General features: G+C 35.8%; 2 protein-coding genes across 2 annotated transcripts in view; one reads left to right on the top strand and one right to left on the bottom strand.

The window, feature by feature from the left end:
* Window positions 1-17553, bottom strand: part of LOC145213619 (intelectin-1-like) — a 239640-nt gene that overhangs the window by 32792 nt on the left and 189295 nt on the right. The window lies entirely within an intron of this gene.
* LOC145238383 (protein NLRC5-like) lies at window positions 4314-12832 on the top strand. The gene is made up of 11 exons (XM_080101526.1): window positions 4314-4357; window positions 4660-4729; window positions 4890-4988; window positions 5790-5834; window positions 6183-6224; window positions 8765-10060; window positions 10462-10524; window positions 11243-11329; window positions 12067-12302; window positions 12459-12620; window positions 12812-12832. The coding sequence occupies exons 1-11, from the start codon at window positions 4328-4330 to the stop codon at window positions 12830-12832; spliced, it is 2151 nt and encodes a 716-aa protein (XP_079957652.1). The 5' UTR covers window positions 4314-4327.

Genomic DNA, 17553 nt, shown 5'->3' with positions numbered 1-17553 from the left:
TTTTAATAAAGAAACAGTTGGCTTTGAAACTGACTGAAAGCTTCTAGGTATCAGTCGAAGAGTTCAAAAGGCTATTCTTCACAAATAATCGCGCATAAGAAAGTACACTAAACGCGAAAGCCATAATCAGACTCTGCAAAGCATGCCGTTTTCACAAAGCCTTAACGTTTATCTGCGCATGAGCGAGCGGTTACGACACTCAATTCATAACATATTGCCGCCGCCCGCCAGCACACAATGACGCGCAATCGGTCAAAAGTGTCAATTCAGACACGAATACCTTACAAAAAACAGTTTGTAGATCAGGCTGTTGAGGTACCACTCATAACCATGGGCGGATACACGCTTGGGGTTTATTCGAATAGTATTCGAATTACACGTTGTTGTTTTTTGGTCAACTGTTCATGAATACTAATACTTGATACGTTCTTTTCGAATGCAATTCGAATTGCTGCCACCTTAACATTACGAAACAATTCGTGAATACGAATACTTGACCCGCATTATTCGAATACAGTTCGAATTGTCGAACGTTAAAAAGTGCGTAGAAGTCATGAATACGAATACATGCCTTGGTTTATTTGAATAGCATTCGAATTACTTGTCGTTGTAGTTTGGTCAACAATTCATGAATACAAATACTTGACTCGTTTTGTTCGAATACCATTCGAATTGCTCTCTCTCAAAAATTACCATGAATTCGAATACAGTCATGCAGGTATTCGTAAAGTATTCGAATACAGGACGCGTGTATTCGACCCCATGTCTGCCTGTCGGAGGTCTAGTTGAACTGCTTGAAGAGCTTGAGCAATTGGTTCAAGAAGGGCTGAGTAAAATGATATGACACTTAGGCAAAACAAAAAAGTCGGCGAGGTGGAAGAACAAAATAACTGATGTGCAGTTTGCTGTCCAGTTCCTGTTGTTGAGAGGACTTCTAACTGGATGTCTTTTTTTTTCAAAATTACCAGCGAATGTTCTGATGCTCTTATATTTGCTAGTCCAGCGTGTGTCAGACAAGAGAGAAATATTCGGAACCATTGATCTTTTTGGGGGGCTTCGTCGAAAGAACGTGATAATTGACTTAATTGTACCCACGTTATTTCGAACTGTTGCAACAGTGTTGAGATCGTTGACTACTAGGTTCAGGCGATTTGAGGAACATGAACAAAAGCTGCTTTTGGAGGAAGGCTTTGAATTTTTGATTGCACTCTATTCTCTACCCCAGCCATTGCAAAGCAGCCGTCATACCCCTGGCCGAAAAGTTTTTCAAGATTTAAACCGAATTCTTTGCATCGATTTAATCGTGAATTTGAAATTCCTGAGGCGATTACGTCACTTAGTGGTGTAAATCCAAGAAACTCTTGACGAATAATCTTCGGACTGGAAGGATCCAAACAACGCACACCAGTTGATAACTGCTCAGCACCAGATATATCTGAAGTTTCATCAGCTAAAACCGATTTACCAGCAGAATCATTGACAGGCTTTACAAAAGTATTTCTTTAAACTTCTTTAGAAAAAATTATGCTTTGCGGCTAGATCGATTTATATCGAGCATTTTTTGCAAAAGTTTCAAAATGTTTATTTTTAAATAACATCACCAGCCTCAATACGAAAAGCGAAAAGTTGTTGCAAATTTCCAGTTTCGTCTTTCTTACCTCGAAATCATTTGTCCCACAAAACAATATAAGAGAAAGCATATAGTATAGTTTTTTTTTTTCTTTCTTCAATTTCACGGTTAACAGAAGAATCTAACTGACATACAATCTCTCTGTTCGGGTTTGCCTGAACTGTCAGAAAGTGATTTGCATCTCTTGTGTAATCTATGTGCCATGCCGATGAAACATGTTTTCGGACGCTTTCGTGAAAATCTTTATACATTTTAAAGCACACGTTATAAATGCACCTTGATAGCCGCTATGTACAACTTGAGGAAACAAAATACAATGTACACAAACGCCACCTCTAAGTTTTGGTGAGTAAGCAAACCAAGGAGAATACTGTGCTAACCAAGCATGTCCAAGGCTTCTCTTACCATTACCAGGTAAATCTCTCTTGAAATCATATGTCATCTGAGGCTTGAATGAATCTGTAAGCAGTCGATATTTAAGGTCGCCACATTTTTCACTTGAGTTGACGTAAAGTCCAACATCTAATCTGACCAACTTTCATTGTTGTCGGCTCTGGTACTATCTACAAGTCTACAATGTACAATCTCCGTCTGTGCCGGCGTCCCGTAGTTTTGACATGTCCAACATTCCAATATTGCGGACTTCGAAAAAGAAGGCCTGAATACAACACAGAAGGCCTGACTTGGGTGATCGTCGATTGGGTTAGGGCAGTGATTCCCAACCTTTCTGCGGACGCGTACCACTACCACCACCAAGCAGAGTTTTATACGGAACGAAATAATGTTATTCGTTCTCGCAAATTCTTTATTTCGTTATTTTGTTTATAACGATATTTTTCTGTATTTCGGTGTAACAAGAGAACATCTCTGCGATGAGATGAGATGAGATGAGTTTATTTCGCTTGGTGAACATAGCGACACAATAGCACTAAAACAATCACCAAGCCGGAAATAGCTGCGCAACGTTAAGACGTTATGGAGCGCAAAATAATGAAGGGCACAATTGGTGGATCATGGTTGAACGCGCTGCAGCTACACCGTATTAAAAGGCGTTAGGTGACGGGGGCTCACAAGAAGGTGAGGTTGGCGCATTGTGGGTAAACTCGACTGGGGGGGTAACGTTGGTGGGACCGATTATTACAGTAAAGAAACAAAGTTACAACACAACAATCATTGTCAGTTAAAGTCAACCACTTGACATACATTGCTAGAGCTTTAATTTTTGTTATTGCGCAACGCCTCGAAATATTCAGTATTTTTTGGGTAAAATGCGGTTGGGAACCATTGGGTTACGGCCAGTCAGAAAAATAGTTTGTGAAACACTGCGGCGAAAATCAGGCAGGACAGTCAGACGTTTGGTCCACCTGTTTGGCGGATTGTTGACGGCGGCCGACGACAGAACAGAAGAGCAATTTTTTAACTTCGTAATCATAGTAGCTGTTTGTCCGTCATCTACATGAGGGGTGCCGGAACATTAAAAATGTATTATAGGCTGCCATCCATCTTGCTTTACTTGATTATTGCGCAGGGTGAGTTTGCCAAATTGACGTTTATTTCTGATTAGATGGCATCAAAAAACGGTTATGCAAGGTACATGAAATGCCCTGTCTAAATAAAGAATTATCAGTATGTTTGTAACTAAGAGTTGTTGTTTTTTGTGATAAGTAGGTCGCTCTAAAAAGTTGTATTGTAAATATAAACAAATAATTTTCCACTTTAGTATATCACAACATTTTATACTGTTTAAAGTTCACTGTGTTTTAAAATCTACTTTTGGTTTGTGTTTTTTGTTCCACTAAATGTTAATACATAATAACAAAATTGTTTTTAACCTTCTGCAGTCCAAGTTGTTTGTCACTTAGGATTTTGTTGTGGCAGCAGAACTAAGGTCATGTAAATATTTGCCACAATAAATGAAGTATGCTTGAGCTGTATGTATTTAAGAAACCTGAATTTTAAACCTGTATCAGTTTTTATCAGTTTTTGCAACTTACGTTTAGCAAGTTACTTAACATAGTGAAAATGACATCATTTTTTTCGAGAAAGTTTGTTGCCTGGCCTTATAACTGTCATCCATGTGGCGAAATACTGACAGTTTGTAAAAAGGTTATCATTTTAACTAGTGTGTAATCCAATTTTGTTCTTTTTTCAGTACACTGAATGTATAAACTATGAGCCCCTCCCTTTTTTGAAAGGGGACACATTTTGATTCTAATTTGTTTTTTGTTTTTGTTTTTGTGTTTTTCCTGGCCATGAAATGTTTGATGGATTTGGACGAAACTTTCACAGATAGTTGATATAGTCATGTACATGTGACATTTGATTTGATTCAAACGGTGTTTTTTCCAAAATAACATCAGCCTGATGATATTAGAACCATTAATGGTTGCTCTAAATGCCTGTAGTGGTGACATTTGTAAACTTTGTCTGAAATTTTTGAAATTTAGACAGTTTGAAATATTGCAGAAACAATAATATTATAAAAGAGATAGGGACTCAATGAAATCGTTAAATTCAAGGGTAATTAAAGTTTTGAAGTAAGATTGAATTTTTTTTGCTAGCAGGAGTATAGGCTGTAAGACTTTTTAACTTTTTTAAGTCTGACTAAAACTAAGCGTCAAGCAGTTTCCAACCAAACCAACATCTTTCCACTTCCATCAAGCTTTATACGGAACTAATTGGTTTCCTTTTTCGACAATGTCAGAAAAAGTAACAAAAAAGCCTCAGGTACATAAGTGCAATGGTGACTCTCATATGTGTTACTTATGTGAAATTGATATGCTCCCAATGCTGTTAAATGGTTTTAAGTGAATAAAAATAATAAAATAATTTACCACGACCAGTAAAATCAAACAAACTTGAATTAATAGGCATAAGTATAAAGATATCTTGTACAGGACGTTGAAATGAAATTGCATCAAATAGCACACAAAAGTGGCTGAATGGCTTGTGTAACTAACTTTGGTTTTACCAAATTAGTCGGGTGTGTTTATTGTAAAAAAAAATTACCAGAATATTGTTATTCTCAGGATGTTCCAATTTCCACTAAAATCTCACCGACAACTTCTCAAACATTAACTACTATACAAGCTGGTGCAGGTAAGGAATTTTGGTGTATGTGTAATATTGCTCAATAAGATGAAAAAAGTGAGATATAAAAACAGGGCGAACTTTGTAAGCAACAACGGTAAACAATCCAACAGCATTGGATGGTAAACAACTACCATTGCTGAACATGATTTATTTTTATTGTACCCAGACCAAAGTGTTAAAAAGAAGCAGGAGATTAAAATGACAAGCACAAAAGTTGAGAAATCTGTGGTTGGAGTTCAAGGAGATGTACATCAGACTAATTATTGTAAGCATGCTATCTTCTATATATTTGTTGGCTATTTTTTCCTGGGGTTGTCCACACAGTTTAAAAGATTATACTTGTAATTTTCCACATTTTACAGGTTATAAGTATTGAACTTTTGACCCTCTACCCCTCATGCTACCCAAACCATCAAATAAAATACATCAAAAAACATCAAGGAAAAATTGCTGGCTTTTCGTATGCTGTAATAAAATTGATATCAGTTTGTGTAAAGGGAGTGCATCATTTAACGAAAATGCTTCAAGCTAGCCTTGTAAATGACTTCCAAATGTTTTGCTAGCACAACATAAAACTTGCCAGCGGTTGTCATTATGGTTAAAACCTCTGAATTCATACACTATATATTACTCTCTTTCTTTTCTACAGCTCATCCTTACCTGTTTACATAAATTGGATAAAAATTTAACAGATGATGATGTAGTGAAAAACATGTCATGTGTTTATCTGACTTAGTGATCCTGTAGTTTCCATGTCAGCCACAAATGAGTAAAACATTTTTAAAAAATTTTTAAAATTATAATTATTTTATGCTGTTTGCTAATGCTGACTACATATAGTTTGGAGGGTGTGCCGCAATATTGGTGACTTTAAAGTGACAAAATTGCTTAGTAGTAGAATAAAAATAAATATTTCATGCTAATGTGGGATATTACCATTTTTACACAGTTTAAACAAAAGCAAATTATAATTTTGTTCACTACTTTGACATGGCCCTCACAAAAAACATTACATTGTTTTAGTGAACTTATCTATTCTAATTAATACCGAATTCGATTTGTTCAGATTACAATGCCCCTGAAAAGCAAACCCCTACCAAGGAAACAAAAGGTAAACGGTATTTCTGTGTTTTTGCTATTTTGTTTCGGGCTTAAAAGCAACCCTTAACCAGGTATTTGGTATTTGACCAGGTTTGGGGTGGCGGTCATCAATAAATGGCTATGCTGCCACCCTAACTTATACTTATACCCAGTGCTTCCATGCACCCATTTGTGCAGGTTTATGATTTTTGATACACCAAAAAGCACTTGGTGAGCGATGGCACACTCAAAGCAGACAATATAAAACAAACAATCTTTAGCAAACCTGCTTTACCAGCCTAGATAGGAAACCTCGTTTTTAGTATGTTTGTAAAAAAAAATTGTTTTATACTAAAAATCATGTTGTTTGTACACTTAGATATTGAAGACAGAGCCAAAGCACAAGCCAATGAAGCCAGAGGTAAAGGGAGTTAGCAAGTTTAATGACATAATTTACAATTGGGTCATCAAAGATTTAGTCAGAAAAAAGCTGTTTTTTATGCACTTTTGCTGCTAAACCGATAAGTTATTAATTCCACTCTTTGTTATGGAACAACTAATAATTGTCAGACTAAATAAAGAATAAAATAAAGTAAATGGAATTGCTTTAAAAAAGAACTTTTGAATATGTCCACAGTTGTAAGCAATCTATGGCTTGTTGTACTGATATTCTCTCTTGAAACCCAAGTAAACAATTGCATTATTTTAGCAGCAGTTAAAAAGTGTGACTTTGTGCTCGGACATGATAAGAAGCAGGTTTTTCTCGTTTTTTCTGCATTTTTATTTTCACTCTCATGTTTTAACAATATACTTCCCACTATTTTTCACTTCTTGCAATTTGTACAAGTCTTCCACTTGTAACTCAGGAACTGTAGGTCCTGGTTAATTAAACAAATGTGAATGGGATTGTAGTGAACAAGTCACATTTGTAGAACAGCGAATTTTCATTTTTTTACGCCTATCTGTGTTTTTTACTCCTACAACCCTTCACTACCAAAACTCACTGTGTCAAAAATAAGCTTGTCAAATTAGGTGTGTGATTAACGAGATTTGTCTTTACTTGTTTTTGGTTTCTTTATTTTAGTTCGAACTTGAAAAATGTTAGAAATGCAAACTAAAGTAGAAAATCTGAATGTGATCTCATAATGTAAAACAATAGTGGGGTCAAATTAACAATTTGTTCCCAGCTTTACACAATATGTGTTTTTAAATAGAAATATTGGAATGCTGCTTTTCAATATTTAGGATATTTTATTGTTAAGGAAAATTTTTAGAATTTTAACCTTTTCTGAATGGAACCCGCATTGTTTTTTGCATTTTTATCTTTTTTTCTGCATATAGCTGATATTTACTCACACTTTGGTCTAGAAAAAATGGTTAAATTATGGGTCCCCTTCCTTGAAGGGGACGCATCTTGATTTCACTATGTTTTTTTTTTTTTCTTTTTTTTTCTTTTTTCCGCCGTGAAGTTTGTCCATGCACTTTTGGCAACAAATCTTTGTTGGATTTGGATGAAACTTTCACAGATTGAAGATATGGTCATGTAGATGTGCCTTTTGGTTTGTTTGACTTAATCACCCCAGTATTTACCCCACCAGCCCCCTAAAATGGGTAAAATTTTGAACAATGTCCGAATTGGATGAAATTTGGACAGTTTGTTCTTTGTGCCATAATTAGGTGTCGATTGTTGTGTTTCACCCTGCAGCCCCAGTATTTACCCCACCAGCCCCCTAAAATGGGTAAAATTTTAAACAGTGTCCGAATGGGATGAAATTTGGACGGTTTGTTCTTTGTGCCATAATTAGGTGTCGATTGTTGTGTTTCACCCTGCAGCCCCAATATTTACCCCACCAGCCCCCTAAAATGGGTAAAATTTTAAACGATGTCCGAATTGGATGAAATTTGGACAGTTTGTTCTTTGTGCCATAATTAGGTGTCGATTGTTGTGTTTCACCCTGCAGCCCCAATATTTACCCCACCATCCCCCCAAAAAGGGTGATTTTTAAAAAATGTCCGAATTGGATGAAATTTTGATAGTTTGTTCATTTTGCCATAATTAGGTGTCGATTGTTGTGTTTCGCCCTGTGGCCCCAATATTTACCCAACTGGCCCCCTAAAAACGGTTAACTTTTTAAACAAAGTCTGAATTGCAAAAAATATTGACAGTTTGTTCAGTTTGCCATAATTAGGTGTTGATTGTTGTGTTTCATCCTGCAGCCCCAATATATATTTACCCTACTGGCCCCCTAAAATGAGTGAATTTTTTAAACAATGTCTAAATTTAATGAAATATAGACGGTTTATAAAATACATCATCCATTGATCTTTTTTACACTGTGAGCCCCACCTTTACCCCAGTAACCCCTAAATGGGTGTGATTTTTAAACATTGACCATGTTGCATGAAATATTGACAGTTTGTGCAATATGGCATTTTTAGGTGTCGAATTTGACGTTTTACCCTGTAGTCCGATCAGTTACCCCATTAGCCCCTTAAAAAGGGTTAACTTTTTAAACAATGTCATGAAATTTAGAAATTGTTTATAATATTCTATTTTAAGGTGTTGATTGTTGAGTTTCGTTCTGCAGCCCCACCATTTACCCCATTAACCCCTGCAATGGTTAAATTTTGCAAACAATTGCCAAATTGAATGTGACTTGAATAGTTGTACCTCATATAGCATGATTATGTCTTCAGACTTTTTATTGTCTTGTTTAAACAAATAGCACCAAAATTTTTCAGAGTTTTTTTTGCAAAATGCATTATTTGCAACTTTGCATGTGTGGGGGACCCATGAGTTTCTGCTTGCAGAAACAACTAAGGCTATAAAAGATGGTGACTGATATGGGACCTGTTAAATAGAGTGTACGTAGTGTATGTGCAATGGCAATATGTGCTGAGCCACCCTTCTAGTTTTATTCTATTTTTCTTATTTTGCTTATCACCTGCTTTTAATTTCAGTTGCTGCCATCAACAAGCACCAGGAGAAGCATATGAGGAGCTTGGGAGAAAGTGTGGTGCTTTATGATAAGACATTAAAACCAAACCAACTACCTGACGTACATCCAGGAATGCATGTGTATGAGGCATATAAAGGAGAGGTGCCTGTGAAGAAGGAGAAATTCATACCATCCACAAAACAGAAATTTGCCTCTCAATTAAATAAACACCCAGTTTCGTTTGATACTTTATTACATATAATCACACACAAAAAGTTTGTCACATTAGTTGGTCCACCTGGTTCAGGAAAAACTACTCTTTCTAAAAAATTGGCAAAAAGTCAAGAAAATCAATCTGTCATGTTTCTTCTTCGGTTCATGAATCTAAACTATAAGCAACCTGTAACATGCAAACAACTTTTTGTTGACTTTCTTTGTCCTGGGTTGAATGACGAAACAAAAGAAAATGCATTTCAGTGGATGAGGGAAAACGAAGATAAGTGTGTTTTTGTATTTGATGGGTATGACCAAACTTCAATGTCACTTGAAAACTTGAAACCTACTAATCTAGCTTATGAAACACCCGTGCCAATTGATCAGCTAGTAGCCAATCTTTGTTGTAAGAAGTTTTTCAAAGATTCTTTGCTGTTGTTTACATCACGTCCTCATAAAATTCTTAAAATCCCATCAGAGTTTCGTCCAGATGCCACCATTCATGTTGATGACCTTTTAACTGAAGACATGGAAAAGCTGTTCTATGCTTTGGCAGGGGACAGAGCAGATGAATTGTGGGAAATGGTATCAACCAAAGCCCCACAGCTGTTTGGTCTTTGCCATAATCCTTTGTTACTGCAATTTATTATTTTTGCTTTTTTCCATAAGGGTCCAAACAAGGTTAAAACACTTACAGAGGTTTTTCAAACTGTGTTAAAGTATCTAAACCGCTCCAAACATGCACGAAGTAACTTAGATATTATTAATTTATGGGAACCCATTGGTAAAATGGCATATGATGGCATGGGGGAAAAAACAGTTGTTTTCAACAAAGAAAAACTTGAGGGTTTTGATGCAGCTGATGTCCAAGATATCATAATAGCCTTTGCTGGAAATTTTGACATTCCGCCTCAACGACTATTTGATGGTGACCAACTATTTTATTTTTCACATCAAACGTTACAGGAGATGTTTGCTGCGAGGTACATCTACCAGTTTATGCCGGATAAAGAATTCAAAAAAATCATTGCTGTTGTGGTTCAAGGAGGCCATTGGTCAATGGTTCGTAGATTTTTATGCGGTCTTTTACTCGGAGACAAAAACGGTGGGTTGTCCGAACTGTAATTGGATAAATCATTTGTCAATAAACTCTGATCTGCACTCCTTAGTACCATATATTTTAATGTCAAACTAGTAAGATTTCCTATGTGCATGTAGAATATTGTAATAAAAAATAATAAAAATGGTAAAACGTTGCCTAATTATATATATGCACTTTTTCTGCAGCCTGCTATATTGGTATGTTGATTGCTTAACTCTACAGTCACACTATTTAACCTGCTAAACACCTATAATTGGGTCAAATTGTCTGGCAATGTATAAATTTTAAATTATAGCAAACATATGGCATGTCTCTATATTTTTTACTTATGTAACTAATTAAATTTGAAATAGGCCGTAGTGTTTGTGAAATGTCAACATTATAAATATATCCCTTTTTTGTAGATGAGTCACCTGAAAGTTCGCCTGAACAAGTTTCTTATTGTGCACCCATGTGCCGAAAATCTGGTAGTAATTGTTATGTTATAGCAGTTAACTTTTGATTTGGCATTGTATGTGATTGTTAGTGCACATTACTTCGTAACCTGAAAGACTGGGCTTCACAAATGGGTTTGTCATCTCAACTAGTGCATCAGCCACATACCTGCTCCAAACAATCTTTAAAAAATAGCTGGAGTGAAGCTGCTTTATAAAGACTTTTCCAAAACATTTTAGACCGATTGTCTCTTTGTTTTCATAGTTGCCAGCTTACCACAAAAATTGAATTTATTTTGCTTGGTGGGACAGTTGCACAACAATTACATAACAATAACGTCAAAACCATAATAAAGTTGAGGGTACACATGGTGGATGATGGCTAAACACGTTGCAGCTGACCAGTATTATGAAACGTAATTTTACGGTAGTACAACGAAAGACGATTACAAGATACTATAAAAATCAACAATAAACGCACTTAACTTTGTCATGTTGGGCAGCAAATGAATTATGCAATCATTGCACATAGCACATGTAATGTTACAACGAAGTCAGTGGTGAAAAATAAGTGTGAAAATGTAATAGCAAGTAACTGCCCCATTCTGCAATAATTCGTGACACTATGCTTGAACTCTGAGGTACTCCTACTGCAGCACAGTTTGTGACACCATACGTGCACACTACGGTATTCCTGTCTTTCCTACACTATTACTAAAACAAGTGCGTGTTTTTCATTTTCTTTGATAACTTTCTGTTTTTGCAGGCAAGGTTGAGATGTTTCGCAAAAAGCTCATCAAATACATGAAAACCGCAGTGCGTGGATATGAATTGATTGGTAAGTGTTTTTACAGGTCATTATTTAACACACCCTTTTGTAATAGTTACCAAATATATGACTACACGCCAAACAATAATATTTTTTTCAGATCTTTACGACAGGTATTTAAAATGGAAAAGCCTTAGTTTGGCAGCGATATTAAACAACTATGTTATACCAGTGCAATAATTTATTGCCAAACTAAAAAAATATTATGTTAAGTTTAAATTAAATCTTGAAAATAATCAATTAAAATCATTAGCACCGTTAGCGGAATTTTGCCATAACATTGCTACTACAATTGCATTGTTACCTACGACATCATAAATCCTCATATCATAACTATCACATTGTGTTTGTGGAATATTTTGCTTTCCAAGCAAACTTGTAAGTCAGAAGCCGTTAAAAGTTTTGAAGGAAGGACGCATTAATTTTGCTCTAGTGTTTAGATGCTAAATTTGTAATTTTTAACCGCTGATTGTTTAATCTTTTACAAAGTTGGCAAGGTGAAAAGTTGTGCAAATAAACAGGTTAATTAAAACTTACTAATACAGTATAACGTATAAAAGTAAACCTAATTAACTTTGGTTCAGCAATAATGCAAATAGGTAACAGTCATAAATTTTTCTTTATACATTAGGTTGCAATTTTTTTTGTCATAATAAATATATTTTTAAAAACCATAATTGTTAAATTTAAGCCCAGTTATTGCCTTTTATACCAACCATCGAATTTTTTTCTTTACATTTTATTAGATCTGTTGACGGACTTGCAAGAATGCTCAGATGATGAAAAGAACTTTCTTGCAAGTAATCTTCCTGTGGAATTTGATTTCTACAACACTCCCATATCATCGAGTGCAGCGCACGCCTTGGCTGAAATCCTCCCGAGGTTGAATCGAAATGTTAAGTGGCTGTATCTTCGACGCTGCAACCTGAACTCAGACACACTGAGGTTGATTTGTGGAGGAATCAGTAAAATGAAACACGGGGTTTGTTATGATTGCGTTTGGTTTCATGAGAATATTTTTTAATAATAATTACAAAACCTGAAATTAAATTAATGACGACACACTTACGTCACTCGTCACATGACATTTATTTGTTCAGTTAATATTTGCGACAAATTATCATCAAATCTTGCGCAGATGGAAGGACTTGATCTGAGTGTCAACGAGTTCGGAGATGTCGGGGTCGAAATTGTTTCCGGGTGTTTAAGGAAAGTTAAGTTGTTGTATCTGGCGAAATGCGGGATTTCTGATGATGGGAGACAGATTTTATACAGAGAAGTGACAAGACTCGGACGTTCCGTAAGTTTGTTTGTTTGATTTATAGATAAACATTTTTCAATACAAAATCATCTGTGAATAAATTAGTGACGTCAATTGTAATTACGTCATCGGCTGGTGACGTCACACACTCAGCAAGCCTGAACTTTGAGTGTGATTCTATTTGTGTTGTGCAGAAAGGTTTTAGCTGAATGTTTTTTTGTTTTTTGCAGCGGGAGACTGTTTGGGTCTAAGCGAATTTTCGACAGCGATGAAGAATTTTCAGATGAAAGTTAAACTTCGTCTTCAAACTTTTGCTTCAACACGATTTTTCAAATTCTACAATTCTGTCGTTTGCTTTCGTTTTTTTGTGATTCTCATGCTAATAAAAAATAAAGAAAACAAATTTTTAAATGAGGTTTTAGTCACAAGCTTCATAAATGCGTAAAATAATTATGTATTTATGTGCATGTGCTGGCTCCAGTACTGCCACTCCTTGGAATTTTTTCTGAATATGTTTGGATTTCAGTGGTGAGTTGAGATATTAGGAAAACCTTTCAAAAACTTCTTTAATGTATTGCGTCAAATAAGTCTAAACTTAAAATGTATAAATATGTGGCCTGGCGTACTGTAAAATACATAATATTTTAAGTTCAACATATAAAAAGTATAAACTTTAAATTTACAAAAAGAAATATAATAACACATTAATACAATACAATACATGAAAAATGCAATTTACAGTAGCCACGGATTCCTAAGCTCATAACGCGAAGTAAATATTGTCCAACCTCTTATTCCAAGGCTGGTATGAAGTGACTCAAGGCTGGCATAATCATGGAAAGTTATGTTGTCAGTGCCAAGATTTAAATCGAATTACGTGGTGTTGTAATTAAAAACGGCTATTACACACTCAGGCAATGTGCTTGGAAATAAAAGTATGCCTATTTAATTTTTATTCGCTGTCTTGGGACTTTTCGTATGTAAACCTTGGGATAAGTATAAATCCTCAGTGACAGCCGTGGTTGCCATTGGTAACAAACAACGCCAAACTGCACCGCTAGTAGCGCTATGTACCAAATCAGTGTTGTATGTGTAGTATCTATTCCAGGAGCCTGGGATGTTTTGATTTGGTTGTCTTAATCATAGAAATGTTGATTTTGATGCGGCGTCTTATCCACGGGAAAGTTGATAACAATTTTTCAGTTAGGAATAGAATTCTTTTTTTTTTTTTTTTTTTTTTAATTTTTTTTTCACGGGGTTCGAACCCAGGACACTCCCGGGGACGAATCCCGATCAAGGTTTTTTTTTATGTCTGTATATGGGTCAGGCGCGCCAGGCCATTCGGCCAAGTTCCAGAAATTTCAAAGTTTTAAGCCATCTATCAGCAGGAACAATATCTTCCAAAAAAAAAATTCTCTTTTATTTATCTTCAATAGTTTTCTATTTGTTGTTCTGCCAATTTGAACTGTCAAGCAAACATAACTTTGGCATGTAGGCTGATACAAAAATATTACTTTTAGAATTTCATCAAATTCTTACTCTGTGTGGCTTTAATCTTCTTCCCAATAAGCTTGTTAATGAAAAATACGGTGATTCTATTCAATAAACAAACAATATGGCGGATGAAATAACTTGTGTGAAGCAAAAGAAGTTCAAAACAAGGTTTTGGTGATCATTAGCCCTTAGTGTCGAAATTCTCAAGTTATAAATACTAAATAGTTGATTTGTATTTTTTTATTCCTAATGTATAAAACCGCCTTACACCAAGGACAATCCATCTAAAACTGCGAATAACAATAAGAATGGACAGTACTACTGCTACTGCTGCTAAAATCAAAATCAGCAAGGATTTGAAGTAAAAGATATTGTTTGGAATACGTTATGACATCCATATAGAGGCGTCATTTTAAGGACAATGGTGAAATGTTTAGATTTGGCTCAACAGAATGAGACCTCCTTGCCATCAGCAGTAAGCTCGCCAACTAGAACTCTCTCGCTATGCTGTAGGTTGAGGAACTGATTTGTCGTTTTTCAGTGACAAGGGCAGGATGTTACTCCTCCGTCATTGCTCTTTTTAAGGACTCGGCCATGGCCACGTAAAGTAACATTGACAGGCCACATCCCTGTCGGACATCCATATTTATTTGAATTGGTCCTCATAATTTTTCGTTTACATTTACAGTGCTCTTTATGTCTTTGCATAAAATTTTAATCGAGTTTTAGGCACCTATATTTATTGTTATTTCTTCCATTATATTGTATATAAAATCATGATCTATAGGTTCGAAAGCCTTTTCGTTGTTGATCATTACTAGAACAAAATGAGATTGTTTTACTTTATCAAATTTAATTGCAGTTCCAATATTGTGGTAAATGTGATAATTGTTTCATATTTGGCCAAAAATGCAGATAAATTCTACAGAACTAATTCAACTTGACTTAATTTGGGATAAAAGAAAATTATAGGCAGCATCATTATTAGTGTTAGGTTTTTGCTATAAGTTGAAGTAGAATAAAGGGTAATAAGTTTCATCTGCATCGGTTTTGATTTGGTTATTTGTTTTAAGCGATCGTACACTGCAGTTCGTACACAGTTACTTGGTTAAGGGCCTCAATACTGAAAAAGAAGTCTTCATTTTTATCATCGTTGTAAGTTACGATAATTCCAGTTCGGAATTTCGGAACGATATAGGGTCGTTTCGGTATTTGTTTTATTTATCTTACAATTCTAATAATTTTATATTTGAGTCTAAAGTTTGAGGGCTTATTGGCGCCAAAATTTCTCAAATTGTTTTTCCCACTAATTTGCAACTTTTATAACTAGTTTGAGGTTAGTCGCAAAAATGGTTGTTTTTCGAAAGTTTCCCACCAGTCGAGAGCAGAAGGGTAGAATTGTTTTTATTTTTTAAGTCGTTAATTAGTGTTTTGTGACCGAAATGTATTTGGGATTTGTTAAAAGCACAAGGTATAGTTTCCACTGCGAGTTTACCCATCGTTTGCTTTTATCTACGTTTAGGGTTATTGCTGTGAAAATATGCTATGTTTGTGAAAATCAAGGTATGTTTGTGGTTTACAGAGTTTATTTCATTTAGGCAATGATTCTCAACCTGTGGAACGAGTACCACCAGCAGGAGCTTTTTAAGTTGTAAACGAGTAGCTTCCTTCGATCCACAATATTTTTTTGAGTCAGGTCAAGCATTGCAACAAATTCTTCTTAAGTTGACTCAAATTAGTCGCCATCGCTTTTTTAATATTTTCATTTCTACTGTATTTACTGAACTGCGTTTATGACATCATTATTGCTGTATGACGTGTATTCATTTCCAACCAACCATCAAAAACCTAAGAAAAATCCGATTTTGGATAGGGGTTTCGCCGATATATTCCACTTTCAAACCATTTATAGCCGGTTTTACCGCCTACCGAACCTCCAAACCTTTTAAAACCGGAATCGAAAACCCGACAATTTGACCCGATTTTCGAAACTAACAGCTTTGCCGCAGAGTGTAGTCTGAAAATGTGAAGCGACAGCTCATGGATCAGACAGGGTAGTTTTACCAAAAGGAATGCAGGTGTTGTAAAAGCATCTTATAAAGTGTCCTATCTAGTGGCCTAGAACAAGAAAACTTATTGCGGAGTCGCTTGCATTACCAGCAGCAAAAATATTAGTCAGAATCCTGTTAAGCAAAGATTCAGTGCTGGCAAAGTTAGATAGTGTGTCGCTTTCTAACGACACTGTAAAACACAGCATTTAAGAAACGTCACTTGACACTGCAGAGCAAGTAACTGTCAGACTGGAAAGATTCAAGTTTGGTTTTGTAATACAATACAACTTGATGTGTCCAGTTACTCGTTTATGTCCGCTTTAAACAAAACAATGCTGTGTACATGGAATTGTTGCTTAGCCAGGGGCTGATGTCTGCTAAAACGAAAAGAATAGTTGTGTCGAGCCTTTGAGCCAACTCCTCATACATGACCTGGATTGGTAAACATTAGTCAGGTGCACAAGAGAGTAGAGCTTAAATGAAATGTAAAAATATTCTCTTTGCGCCACCTATCGAAAATTAGGCACTTTTGGATCTGCTAGGAGGCACCCAGTCAATAGCTCTACCGCACAAGAGAAGGTGATCCATCCATGCTTGGTCGAAAGTCGGGATTTTAAGCCCATGTAAAATCTCTGTCACCAAAGGCTTTGTTTGTACATTGTTTCATACATAAGTGTGCTTTTTGCGACAAGGTGCTTCCACCTATATATTATACTGTCTGAGTAGAATCACCAAAATTGTGAATTTCGTCATAGGGTCAGACCTGAACACCAGCCTGTTTGTCCGACTCTGCAAAGATCTCAGTTCTGATCACAAATGTCTACTTTATTACAGAAGTGCGCTGGCTCTGATGCGGTAATATGAAATAAAAGGTCTTTGAATTACGACATGAATTAGTCACATATTTTAGGGATAAAAATCACGATTTCAAAAACGATTTAGAGAACGAAGAGTTTATCCCACAGTTTGCTCATTTGTCAAATATATTCCAGGCTCTAAACCAGGGTTGTCCAACCTGTGGCCCCCGGGTCACATGTGGCCCGCATGAAGGTTCTGAGTGGCCCGCGTGGTATTTTAAGAAATGAATTATATCATCAACTTAATCGCCTACGCAATTTATGGCGAACTTACATCGGCATTTATTGGTTGCTTTATTTCTTTCTTGATAGAGTAATACACAACTGTTCGAGTTACTTTTATTGCATCACAATGCACATTGTTTCGCATCACAATTTCTACTTTGTTACGTCCATAACCTTACTCGTGCTTCAAGAGTCAGTCAGTAATATTTCTTGATTCATTGAGGTACATCTAATATCAGACTCGCGCAAAACGCATTGATCAGTAAAATATCTTCCCCACTCTGCAGTGATATAGATTATGCCAAATAGGAAACGAAAAGCAAATAACGCTAACAGAATATTTCA

This window comes from Phallusia mammillata, chromosome 1 (assembly GCF_965637545.1).
Source record: "Phallusia mammillata chromosome 1, kaPhaMamm4.hap1.1, whole genome shotgun sequence".
In the NCBI taxonomy this organism is placed as follows: domain Eukaryota; kingdom Metazoa; phylum Chordata; class Ascidiacea; order Phlebobranchia; family Ascidiidae; genus Phallusia; species Phallusia mammillata.
This window is presented reverse-complemented; position numbering and strand designations above follow the sequence as displayed.